We start from the raw sequence: 14,031 nt of genomic DNA, 5'->3' as shown, positions 1-14,031 counted from the left end.
TATCACAGGTATAATGCCCAATATAATATCACAGGTATAATGCCCACTATAACATCACAGGCATAATGCCCACTATAATATCACAGGTATAATACCCACTATAACATCACAGGTATAATGCCCACTATAATATCACAGGTATAATACCCACTATAATATCACAGGTATAATACCCACTATAATATCACAGGTATAATGCCCACTATAACATCACAGGCATAATGCCCAATATAATATCACAGGTATAATACCCACTATAATATCACAGGTATAATGCCCACTATAATATCACAGGTATAATGCCCACTATAATATCACAGTTATAATACCCACTATAATATCACAGGTATAGTGCCCACTATAGTATAATACCCACTATAATATCACAGGTATAATGCCCACTATAATATCACAGGTGTAATGCCCACTATAATATCACAGATATAATGTCCACTATAATATCACAGATATAATGCCCACTATAATATCACAGGTATAATGCCCACTATAATATCACAGGTATAATGCCCAATATAATATCACAGGTATAATGCCCACTATAACATCACAGGCATAATGCCCACTATAATATCACAGGTATAATACCCACTATAACATCACAGGTATAATGCCCACTATAATATCACAGATATAATACCCACTATAACATCACAGGCATAATGCCCAATATAATATCACAGGTATAATACCCACTATAATATCACAGGTATAATGCCCACTATAATATCACAGGTATAATGCCCACTATAATATCACAGGTATAATACCCACTATAATATCACAGGTATAGTGCCCACTATAGTATAATACCCACTATAATATCACAGGTATAATGCCCACTATAATATCACAGGTGTAATGCCCACTATAATATCACAGATATAATGGCCACTATAATATCACAGATATAATGCCCACTATAATATCACAGATATAATGCCCACTATAATATCACAGGTATAATGCCCACTATAATATCACAGGTGTAATGCTCACTATAATATCACAGGTGTAATGCCCACTATAACATCACAGGCATAATGCCCACTATAACATCACAGGCATTATGCCCACTATAATATCACAGGTATAATGCCCACTATAATATCACAGGTATAATGCCCACTATAACATCACAGGTATAATGCCCACTATAACATCACAGGTATAATGCCCACTATAACATCACAGGCATAATGCCCACTATAACATCACAGGTATAATACCCACTATAATATCACAGGTATAATACCCACTATAATATCACAGGTATAATGCCCACTATAATATCACAGGTATAATGCCCACTATAATACCACAGGTATAATGCCCACTATAATATCACAGGTATAATATCACAGGTATAATACCCACTATAATATCACAGGTATAATACTCACTATAACATCACAGGTATAATACCCACTATAATATCACAGGTATAATACCCACTATAATATCACAAGTATAATGCCCACTATAATGTCACAAGTATAATACCCACTATAATGTCACAAGTATAATACCCACTATAATATCACAGGTATAATGCCCACTATAATATCACAGGTATAATATCACAGGTATAATACCCACTATAATATCACAGGTATAATACTCACTATAACATCACAGGTATAATACCCACTATAATATCACAGGTATAATACCCACTATAATATCACAAGTATAATACCCACTATAATATCACAGGTATAATACCCACTATAATATCACAAGTATAATGCCCACTATAATGTCACAAGTATAATACCCACTATAACATCACAGGTATAATACTCACTATAATATCACAGGTATAATGCCCACTATAACATCACAGGTATAATACTCACTATACTATCACAGGTATAATGTCCACTATAATATCACTGTTATAATACCCACTATAACATCACAGGTATAATGCCCACTATAATATCACAGGCATATTGTCCACTATAATATGATAGGACCAGTTATTATGCCCACTATAATATCACAGGTATAATTCCCACTATAATATGGTAGGACCAGTTACAATGCCCACTATAATATCACAGTTACAATGCTCACTATAAAATCACAGGTATAATACCCACTATAATATCATAGGTGTAATGCCCAATATAATGTCTACTATAATATAATAGCACCAGTTATTATGCCCACCATAATATCACAGTTATAATGTCTATTATAATAGCACAGTTATAATGTATACTATAATATAATAGGACCTGTTATAATACCCACTATAATATAACATGACGAGTTATATTGCCCACTATTATATCACAGGACCAGTTATATTATCCACTATAATATAACAGGACCAGTTATAATGTCCACTATAATATCACAGGATCAGTTATAATAGCCACTATAATATCACAGGACCAGTTATTTTGCCACTCTACAATATTACAGGACCAGTTATATTGCCCACTCTATAATATCACAGGGCCAGTTATATTGCCCACTATAATATCACAGGACCAGTTATATTGCCCAGTATAATATCCCAGGGCCAGTTAATGAACATTATAATATCACAGGGCCAGTTATATTGCCCACTATAATATCCCAGGACCAGTTAATGAACACTATAATATCACAGGGCCAGTTATATTGCCCACTATAATATCACATGACCAGTTATATTGCCCAGTATAATATCCCAGGACCAGTTATATTGAACACTATAATATCACAGGACCAGTTATATTGCCCAGTTTAATATCCCAGGACCAGTTATATTGAACACTATAATATCCCAGGATCCGTTATATTGAACACTATAATATCACATGACCAGTTATATTGCCCAGTATAATATCCCTGGACCAGTTATGTTGAACACTATAATATCACAGGACCAGTTATATTGCCCAGTATAATATCCCAGGACCAGTTATATTGAACAGTATAATATCACAGGACCAGTTATATTGCCCACTATAATATCACAGGACCAGTTATATTGAACACTATAATATCACAGGACCAGTTATATTGAACACTATACTATCACAGGACCAGTTATATTGCCCACTATAATATCACAGGACCAGTTATATTGCCCACTATAATATCACAGGACCAGTTATATTGAACACTATACTATCACAGGAACAGTTATATTGCCCAGTATAATATCACAGGACCAGTTATATTGCCCAGTATAATATCCCAGGACCAGTTATATTGAACACCATAATATCACAGGGCCAGTTATATTGCCCACTATAATATCACAGGGCCAGTTATATTGCCCACTATAATATCACAGGACCAGTTATATTGCCCAGCATAATATCCCAGGACCAGTTATATTGAACACTATAATATCACAGGATCAGTTATATTGCCCACTATAATATCACAGGACCAGTTATATTGCCCACTCTACAATATTACACGACCTGTTATATTGCTACTCTACAATATTACACGACCAGTTATATTGCCCACTCTATAATATCACAGGGCCAGTTATATTGCCCAGTATAATATCCCAGGACCAGTTATATTGAACACCATAATATCACAGGGCCAGTTATATTGCCCACTATAATATCACAGGGCCAGTTATATTGCCCACTATAATATCACAGGACCAGTTATATTGCCCAGCATAATATCCCAGGACCAGTTATATTGAACACTATAATATCACAGGATCAGTTATAATGGCCACTATAATATCACAGGACCAGTTATATTGCCCACTCTACAATATTACACGACCTGTTATATTGCTACTCTACAATATTACACGACCAGTTATATTGCCCACTCTATAATATCACAGGGCCAGTTATATTGCCCAGTATAATATCACAGGACCAGTTATATTGCCCAGTATAATATCCCAGGACCAGTTAATGAACACCATAATATCACAGGGCCAGTTATATTGCCCACTATAATATCACAGGACCAGTTATATTGAACACTATAATTGAACACTATAATATCACAGGGCCAGTTATATTGCCCAGTATAATATCCCAGGACCAGTTATATTGAACACTATAATATCACAGGGCCAGTTATATTGCCCAGTATAATATCCCAGGACCAGTTATATTGAACACCATAATATCACAGGGCCAGTTATATTGTCATTGTTAAATCACAGCGCCATCTAGAGTGCCCAATAGAACATCACAGAGCAGGATAATGTATCCACCATAATATTACACCTACAGGTATAATGGACATGCTATTATATATATAATGTCTACATTCTAACTGTATTAATATTTTAAAAATTGCAGAAACCCTCTTCGAGGGAGAGCTGTATATTGAACAGTTCCTTCATATCCAACACACAAACAAAATCAAAAGAAGAGTCACATGTACGACATACAATAATAGAAGCCATAGAAAATAAATGTGTTCATGATTGTGACAATATAGCGTAAAAAGCCAAAGACTCTCGGTAACCTCAGAGGGTAACTAAATGTAACATCTAACACTAACTAACTTCATTACTAACAGGGAAAGGCAGACAGAGATCATTATAGTAAGACACGCACAGTCACCTAACAGCTTCTACCCACAGTAACCCCAACAGCAATCCACTCACGGTAATGCCAACAGCAATCCACTCACGGTAATGCCAACAATAATCCATTTACGGTAACGCCAACAATAATCCACTCACACTAACCCCAACAGTAATCCACTCACGGTAACCCCAACAGTAATCCACTCACAGTCACCCAACAGTTATCCACTCACAGTCACCCAACAGTTATCCACTCACAGTCACCCAACAGTTATCCACTCACAGTCACCCAACAGTTATCCACTCAAAGTAACCCCAACAGTAATCCACTCACGGTAAAACCAACATTAATCCACTCACAGTAACCCCAACAGTAATCCACTCACGGTAACGCCAACAGTAATCCACTCACGGTAACCACAACAATAATCCACTCACAGTCACCCAACTTTAATCCACTCACAGTAATGCCAACAGTAAACCACGCACGGTAAAACCAACATTAATCCACTCACAGTAACGCCAACAGTAATCCACTCACGGTAACCTCAACAGTAATCCACTCACAGTCACCGAACAGCGTCTACCCACAGTAATCCCAACAGTAATCCACTCACGGTATCCCCAACATTAATCCACTCACGGTAACCCCAACATTAATCCACTCATAGTAACCCCAACATTAATCCACTCACGGTATCCCCAACATTAATCTACTCACGGTAACCCCAACATTAATCCACTCACAGTAACCCCAACAGTAATCCACTCACAGTAATCCCAACAGTAATCCACTCACGGTAACCCCAACATTAATCCACTCACAGTAACCCCAACAGTAATCCACTCACGGTAATGCCAACAGTAATCCACTCACGGTAACCCCAACATTAATCCACTCACGGTAACCCCAACAGTAATCCACTCACGCTAACGCCAACAGTAATCCACTCATGGTAACCCCAACAGTAATCCAATCAGAGTAACCCCAACAGTAATCCACTCACGGTAACCCCAACATTAATCCACTCATGGTAACCCCAACAGTAATCCACTCACGGTAACCCCAACATTAATCCACTCTCGGTAACCCCAACATTAATCTACTCTCGGTAACCCCAACATTAATCCACTCACAGTAACACCAACAGTAATACACTCACGGTAACGCCAACATTAATCCACTCACAGTAACCCCAATAGTAAGCCACTCACGGTAACGTCAACAGTAATCCACTCACAGTAACCCCAATATGAATCCAGTAACCACAACAGTTATCCACTCACTGTAACGCCAACAGTAATTCACTCACAGTAACGCCAACAGTAATCCACTCACAGTAACCCCAACAGTAATGCACTCACAATAACCCCAAAAGTAATCCACTCATGGTATCCCCAACAGTAATCCACTCACAGTAACCCCAACACCATCCACTCACAGTAACCCTAACAGTAATGCACTCACGGTAACGCCAACAGTAATCCACTCGCAGGAACCCCAACAGCATCCATTCACAGTAACTCCAACAGTAATCCACTTACGGTAACTTCAACAGTAATCCACTCACTGTCACCCAACAGCGTCTACCCACAGTAACCCCAACAACATCCACTCACAGTAACCCCAACAGTAATCCACTCACAGTAAGCCCAACAGCATCCACTCACAGTAGCCCCAACAGTAATCCACTCATGGTAACTCCAACAGTTATCCACTCACAGTCACCCAACAGCGTATACCCACAGTAACCCCAACAGCAATCCACTCACGGTAACCCCAACATTAATCCACTCACAGTAATCCACTCACGGTAACGCCAACAGTAATCCACTCATGGTAACCCCAACATTAATCCACTCACAGTAACGCCAACAGTAATCCACTCACAGTAACCCCAAAATTAATCCAGTAACCCCAACAGTAATCCACTCACAGTAAACCCAACAGTAATCCACTCACAACAACCGCAAAAGTAATCCACTCATGGTAACCCCAACAGTAATCCACTCACAGTAACCCCAACAACATCCACTCACAGTAACCCTAACAGTAATCCAGTCACGGTAACGCCAACTGTAATCCAGTCGCAGCAACCCCAACAGCATCCACTCACAGTAACCCCAAAAGTAATCCAGTCACAGTAACCCCAACATCCTCCACTCGCAGTAACCCCAACAGCAGCCTCTCACAGTAGCCCAAACAGTGTCCACTCACAGTTGCCCAAACAGTGTCCACTCACAGTTGCCCAAACAGTGTCCACTCACAGTTGCCCAAACAGTGTCCACTCACAGTTGCCCAAACAGTGTCCACTTACAGTTGCCCAAACAGTGTCCACTAACAGTAATCCCAACAGTAATTCACTCACAGTAACATCAACAGCCTTCACTCACAGTAATCCAAACATTGTACACTCACAGTAACCCCAACGGTGTTTACTCACATTAACCCCAACAGTGTTCACTCAGAGTAACCCCAACAGCCTCCTCTCAAAGTAACCCCAAAAGCGTTCACTCACAGTAACCCCAACAGTGTTCACTCACAGTAATCGAAAAAGACATCCACTCACAGTAACCCCAACAGCATGCACTCAGAGTAACCCCAACAGCCTCCACTCACAGTAACCCCAACATTGTCCACTCACAGTAACTCCAACAGTGTTCACTCACAGTAATCCAAACAGTATCCACTCACAGTAATCCAAACAGTATCCACTCACAGTAACCCCCAACAGCATGCACTCACAATAACCCCCAACAGCATGCACTCACAGTAACCCAGAGCATCCACTCACAGTAACCCAAACAGCATGCACTCACAGTAACCCCAACAGCATGCACTCACAGTAACTCCAACAGCATCCACTCACAGTAACCCCAACAGCATCCACTCACAGTAACCCTAACAGCATTCACTCACAGTAACCCTAACAGCATCCACTCACAGTAACCCAAACAGCATGCACTCACAGTAACCCAAACAGCATGCACTCACAGTAACCCAAACAGCATGCACTCACAGTAACCCCAACAGCATGCACTCACAGTAACTCCAACAGCATCCACTCACAGTAACCCCAACAGCATCCACTCACAGTAACTCCAACAGCATCCACTCACAGTAACCCTAACAGCATCCACTCACAGTAACCCTAACAGCATCCACTCACAGTAACTCCAACAGCATCCACTCACAGTAACTCCAACAGCATCCACTCACAGTCACCCTAACAGCATCCACTCACAGTAACTCCAACAGCATCCACTCACAGTAACTCCAACAGCATCCACTCACAGTCACCCTAACAGCATCCACTCACAGTAACTCCAACAGCATCCACTCACAGTAACCCTAACAGCATCCACTCACAGTAACCCCAACAGCATCCACTCACAGTAACCCCAACAGCATCCACTCACAGTAACCCCAACAGCATCCACTCACAGTAACTCCAACAGCATCCACTCACAGTAACCCTAACAGCATCCACTCACAGTAACTCCAACAGCATCCACTCACAGTAACTCCAACAGCATCCACTCACAGTAACTCCAACAGCATCCACTCACAGTAACTCCAACAGCATCCACTCACAGTAACCCTAACAGCATCCACTCACAGTAACCCCAACAGCATCCACTCACAGTAACCCCAACAGCATCCACTCACAGTAACCCCAACAGCATCCACTCACAGTAACTCCAACAGCATCCACTCACAGTAACCCTAACAGCATCCACTCACAGTAACTCCAACAGCATCCACTCACAGTAACTCCAACAGCATCCACTCACAGTAACCCCAACAGCATCCACTCACAGTAACCCCAACAGCATCCACTCACAGTAACCCTAACAGCATCCACTCACAGTAACTCCAACAGCATCCACTCACAGTAACTCCAACAGCATCCACTCACAGTAACTCCAACAGCATCCACTCACAGTAACCCTAACAGCATCCACTCACAGTAACCCCAACAGCATCCACTCACAGTAACCCCAACAGCATCCACTCACAGTAACCCCAACAGCATCCACTCACAGTAACCCCAACAGCATCCACTCACAGTAACCCCAACAGCATCCACTCACAGTAACCCTAACAGCAGGCACTCACAGTAACCCCAACTGTGTTTACTCACAGAAACCCCAAAGGTAGCCATTCAAAGTCACCCCAACAGCATCAAATCACCGTAATCCCAACAGCGTCCACTCACATTAGCCCCCAATTGATGTACTCGCAGTAAAAGCCCCCAGCAGCTCATATATTGGACTACACAACCCTCAATAATAATAGCCTGACTTTAGTTATAGTACCCTGACTCATTTATCCAACCCATGGACTACTCTCACCACTTTATTCCTTCTACAACTTAGCCACAGTAAGAACCTGTATTACACAAAACTAACAATACCCAGTGTACTCAGACACCACCTGGCACAATACCCAGTGTATACACACAGACTCCCACCTGGCACTATACCCAGTATACACACAGCCTGGCACTATACCCAGTACACACAGACACCCACCTGGCACTATACCCAGTACACACACGATATACACACAGCCTGGCACTATACCCAGTACAGAGACAGACCACCCCCAGCACTATACCCAGTACACACACAGCCTGGCACTATACCCAGTACACACACAGCCTGCTGGCACTATACCCAGTACACAGACAGACCACCCCCAGCACTATACCCAGTACAGAGACAGACCACCCCCAGCACTATACCCAGTACACACACAGCCTGGCACTATACCCAGTACACAGACATAATACCCCCAGCACTATACCCAGTACACACACAGCCTGGCACTATACCCAGTACACAGACAAACCACCCCCAGCACTATAACCAGTACACACACAGCCTGGCACTATACCCAGTACACACACAGCCTGGCACTATACCCAGTACACACACAGACAACCCCCAGCACTATACCCAGTACACACACAGCCTGGCACTATACCCAGTACACACACAGACAACCCCCAGCACTATACCCAATACACACACAGCCTGGCACTATACCCAGTACACAGACAGACCACCCCCAGCACTATACACAGTACACACACAGCCTGGCACTATACCCAGTACACAGACAGACCACCCCCAGCACTATACACAGTACACACACAGCCTGGCACTATACCCAGTACACACAGACATAATACCCCCAGCACTATACCCAGTACACACACAGCCTGGCACTATACCCAGTACACAGACATAATACCCCCAGCACTATACCCAGTACACACACAGCCTGGCACTATACCCAGTACACAGACAGACCACCCCCAGCACTATACACAGTACACACACAGCCTGGCACTATACCCAGTACACACAGACGTAATACCCCCAGCACTATACCCAGTACACACACAGCCTGGCACTATACCCAGTACACACAGACATAATACCCCCAGCACTATACCCAGTACACACACAGCCTGGCACTATACCCAGTACACAGACAGACCACCCCCAGCACTATACCCAGTACACACACAGCCTGGCACTATACCCAGTACACACACAGCCTGGCACTATACCCAGTACACAGACAGTATAAAATAATCACAGCTTCACTCACCCATCAAAGGTAACACGAAGTACAAGGTAGCAAAAAACATCGTGCTGGGCTCAGGTAGTTCCCAATAAAATAGAAGATGATTAAGTGCCACTCTCCCTAAAAATCAGATCAGCAGCCAGATATTCCCAGGGTAACATCCAGAACATGCAGCTTCCAATCCATGTACAGAGAAACCAGTATCCAAGTGCCCAGGCTGGGGTGCAGGCTGGGTGCAGGCTGGGGAGCTGCTGCAAACTCAGTGCCAAGTATCCAAGCAGCCAGGGGCAGAGTATCCAGGGGTAAATTCCAGGGCAGGCAGAGCTGGGATGGAGAGAGGGAATGCTAGCTCTCAGCCACACTCCTCACAAGGAGAGAGTGAGCTTTGGACACAAGGAAAGAGACTACAGAGGGGGAGGGAGGAGGGGGGTCAGTGGTTATAGGAGTCACAGAAAATGCCTCAGTACTGATAAGGAAAGGGGGCAGAGAGGGAGCAGAGCATGGGAAGGGGCATCATGAGCTCTCAGGGAGTGGGAATGGAGAGGAGAGGATTTTGGAATCAGGGGCGGACCTAGCGCTGGGGATACAGGAGGAAAGTTGCATTGTATTATATGATGGTATAAAGAAAGCAATGCAGGGTGGGGCTGGGAGGGGTTAATTAACCCCTGGGTGACAGCTCTGTGAGTTGGTTCCATCTGCCACTTTATGGCTTTAATGTAACTGTTTGTATCAGGTCCCATCTGTTCTCACATTCTTATTGTTGTATCTATTTACATTTCCCCAGCCAGGGACCAATCTCTGTGTGTTTTGGGGAGATTTTTTATCCCCCTTTCTGGGGCAGGATATTGGGAATTAGTGATTTATGGTCAGTGTCAGTGAGTAATTACTCCTGGCACGGATCAAAGAGAAAGGTGGGGTAATTGGCACGGGTTCTGAGCCAGGCTTAATCATTCTCTCTGTGCAATCACTGCATTATCCCAGAACCCAGGCTTTCTGCATCATTAACCCCTGCAGTGCCACACTCTGTGTGCAAAGGGTTACAGGCATTCTGCATCATTAACCCCTGCAGTGCCACACTCTGTGTGCAAAGGGTTACAGGCATTCTGCATCATTAACCCCTGCAGTGCCACACTCTGTGTGCAAAGGGTTACAGGCTTTCTGCATCATTAACCCCTGCAGTGCCACACTCTGTGAGCAAAGGGTTACAGGCATTCTGCATCATTAACCCCTGCAATGCCACACTCTGTGAGCAAAGGGTTACAGGCATTCTGCATCATTAACCCCTGCAATGCCACACTCTGTGAGCAAAGGGTTACAGGCATTCTGCATCATTAACCCCTGCGATGCCACACTCTGTGAGCAAAGGGTTACAGGCATTCTGCATCATTAACCCCTGCAGTGCCACACTATGTGTGCAAAGGGTTACAGGCTTTCTGCATCATTAACCCCTGCAATGCCACACTCTGTGAGCAAAGGGTTACAGGCTTTCTGCATCATTAACCCCTGCAGTGCCACACTCTGTGAGCAAAGGGTTACAGGCATTCTGCATCATTAACCCCTGCAATGCCACACTCTGTGAGCAAAGGGTTACAGGCATTCTGCATCATTAACCCCTGCAGTGCCACACTCTGTGAGCAAAGGGATAACTCGAATAGATGAAAAGGGTTACAGGCATTCTGCATCATTAACCCCATGCAATGCCACACTCTGTGAGCAAAGGGTTACAGGCATTCTGCATCATTAACCCCTGCAGTGCCACGTTCTCTGAAAGGGCTACAGGTATTCTGCAATATTAACCCCATGCAGTGCCACACTCTGTGAGCAAAGGGTTAACGTTATGGCATTCTGCATCATTAACCGCTGCAATGCCACACTCTGTGAGCAAAGGGTTAACGTTACAGGCATTCTGCATTGTTAACCCCTGCAATGCCATGCTCTCTATAAGGGTTACAGGCATTCTGCATCATTAACCCATGCAATGCCACACTCTGTGAGCAAAGGGTTAACGTTACAGGTAATTTGCATCATTAACCCCTGCAGTGCCAAACGTTCTGATAGGGTTACAGGCATCCTGCATCATTAACCCCTGCGATGCCACGCTCTCTGAAAGGGTCACAGGCATTCTGCATCATTAACCTCTGCAATGCCACACTCTGTGAGCAAAGGGTTACAGGCTTTCTGCATCATTAACCCCTGAAATGCTACACTCTCTGAAAGGGTTACAGGCATTCTGCATCATTAACCCCTGCAATGCTACACTCTCTGAAAGGGTTACAGGCATTCTGCATCATAAACCCCTGCAATGTCACACTCTGTGAGCAAAGAGTTAACGTTACAGGCATTTTGCATCATTAACCCCTGCAGTGCCATGCTCTCTGAGCAAAGGGTTAACTCGAATAGATGGAAAGGGTGACAGGCATTCTGCACCAGTAACCCCTGTAATGCCATGCTCTCTGAGCAAAGGGTTAATGTTATGGCCATTCTGCATCATTAACCCCTGCAATGCCACGCTCTCTGAAAGGGTTACAGGCATTCAGCATCATTAACCCCTGCAATGCCACGCTCTGTGAGCAAAGGGTTAACGTTAAAGGCATTCTGCATCATTAACCCCTGCAATGCCATGCTATCTGATCAAAGGGTTAACGTTACTGGCATTCTGCATCATTAACCCCTGCAATGTCATGCTCTCTGAGCAAAGGGTTAACATTACAGGCATTCTGCATCATTAACCTCTGCAATGCCATGCTCTCTGAGCAAAGGGTTAACTCAATACGGGAAAGATTTTGGACGAGGGTCAAAGCAGCTTTATTATTATTATTGTTATTATTTATGTTATTATTATTGTTATTATTATTAGTAGTAGCATTGTTATTATTTATGTTATTATTATCGTTATTATTGTTATTAATATTATTATTTATATTATTTATGTTGTTATTATTATTGTTATTAATATTATTGTTATTATTGATGTTATTATTATCGTAATTGCTATTATTATTAATATTATTTATGTTATTATTATTGTTATTAGTATTATTGTTATTATTGCAATGAGTGAAATCCTCAGCCCCTTCTGTACTGTATTTGCACCGCACCAGCAAGAGTTCCTCTCTGTTGTGTCTGCACTTTATTAATAAATTCATTATATGAACCCCTCTCTGCTGTGCTACATCTCCCTCAGTAGGATTTTTTGCTTATTTATTTATTATTATTTTATTATTTTATCTGAGCCCCTCTTTGCAAGGCTGTATCTCTCCAGTAAGATTATTTGTTATTATTTTATTATTATTATTTTATTGATATTATTTTTTCTCAACTCCTCTCTGCAGTGGGGTATCTCTCCAGTAAGATTATCATTATTATTATAATAATTTTATTAATATATTATTTTTTTCTGAGCTCCTCTCTGCTGTTCTGTATCTCACCAGTAAGATTATTATTATTATTAAGATTATTTTATTAATATTATTTTTTCTAAGCCCCTCTCTGCTGTGCTGTATCTCACCAGTAAGATTATTATTATTATTATTATTATTATTATTATTATCATTGTATTATTTTATTTTATTTTTCTGAGCCCCTCTCTGCTGTGCTGTATCTCTCCAGTAAGATTATTACTATTATTATAATTTTATTAATATATATTTTTTTCTGAGACCATCTCTGTTGTGCTGTATCTCTCCAGTAACATTATTATTATTATTATTATTATTTTATTAATATATTATTTTTTTCTGAGCTCCTCTCTGCTGTTCTGTATCTCTGCTGTTCTGTATCTCTGCTGTTCTGTATTTCTGCCCTGAAAAGTTACAAAGTCCCGTCCGAAGGCGCCGTTCGAATCGTCGAACTCACTTCGACTTTTGTCGAAGTGTCGAAGTGAAACCGGGGTTGT

At 42.2% G+C, this 14,031-nt stretch overlaps 1 protein-coding gene across 1 annotated transcript in view; it reads right to left on the bottom strand.

Annotated features, from left to right (window-relative positions):
• Window positions 1-10,712, bottom strand: part of GFRA1 (GDNF family receptor alpha 1) — a 202,560-nt gene extending 191,848 nt beyond the window's left edge. The window contains exon 1 of the mRNA XM_063433764.1: window positions 10,161-10,712. Coding sequence (XP_063289834.1) covers window positions 10,161-10,200 — 40 coding nt within the window. The 5' untranslated portion in view covers window positions 10,201-10,712. The remainder of the gene's footprint in view (window positions 1-10,160) is intronic.
• Window positions 10,713-14,031: the final 3,319 nt, after the last annotated feature.

This window comes from Pelobates fuscus, chromosome 10 (genome assembly GCF_036172605.1).
Source record: "Pelobates fuscus isolate aPelFus1 chromosome 10, aPelFus1.pri, whole genome shotgun sequence".
Taxonomy (NCBI): Eukaryota; Metazoa; Chordata; class Amphibia; order Anura; family Pelobatidae; genus Pelobates; species Pelobates fuscus.
The sequence above is the reverse complement of the archived record's forward strand: the minus strand, read 5'-3'. Positions and strand labels throughout refer to the sequence as shown.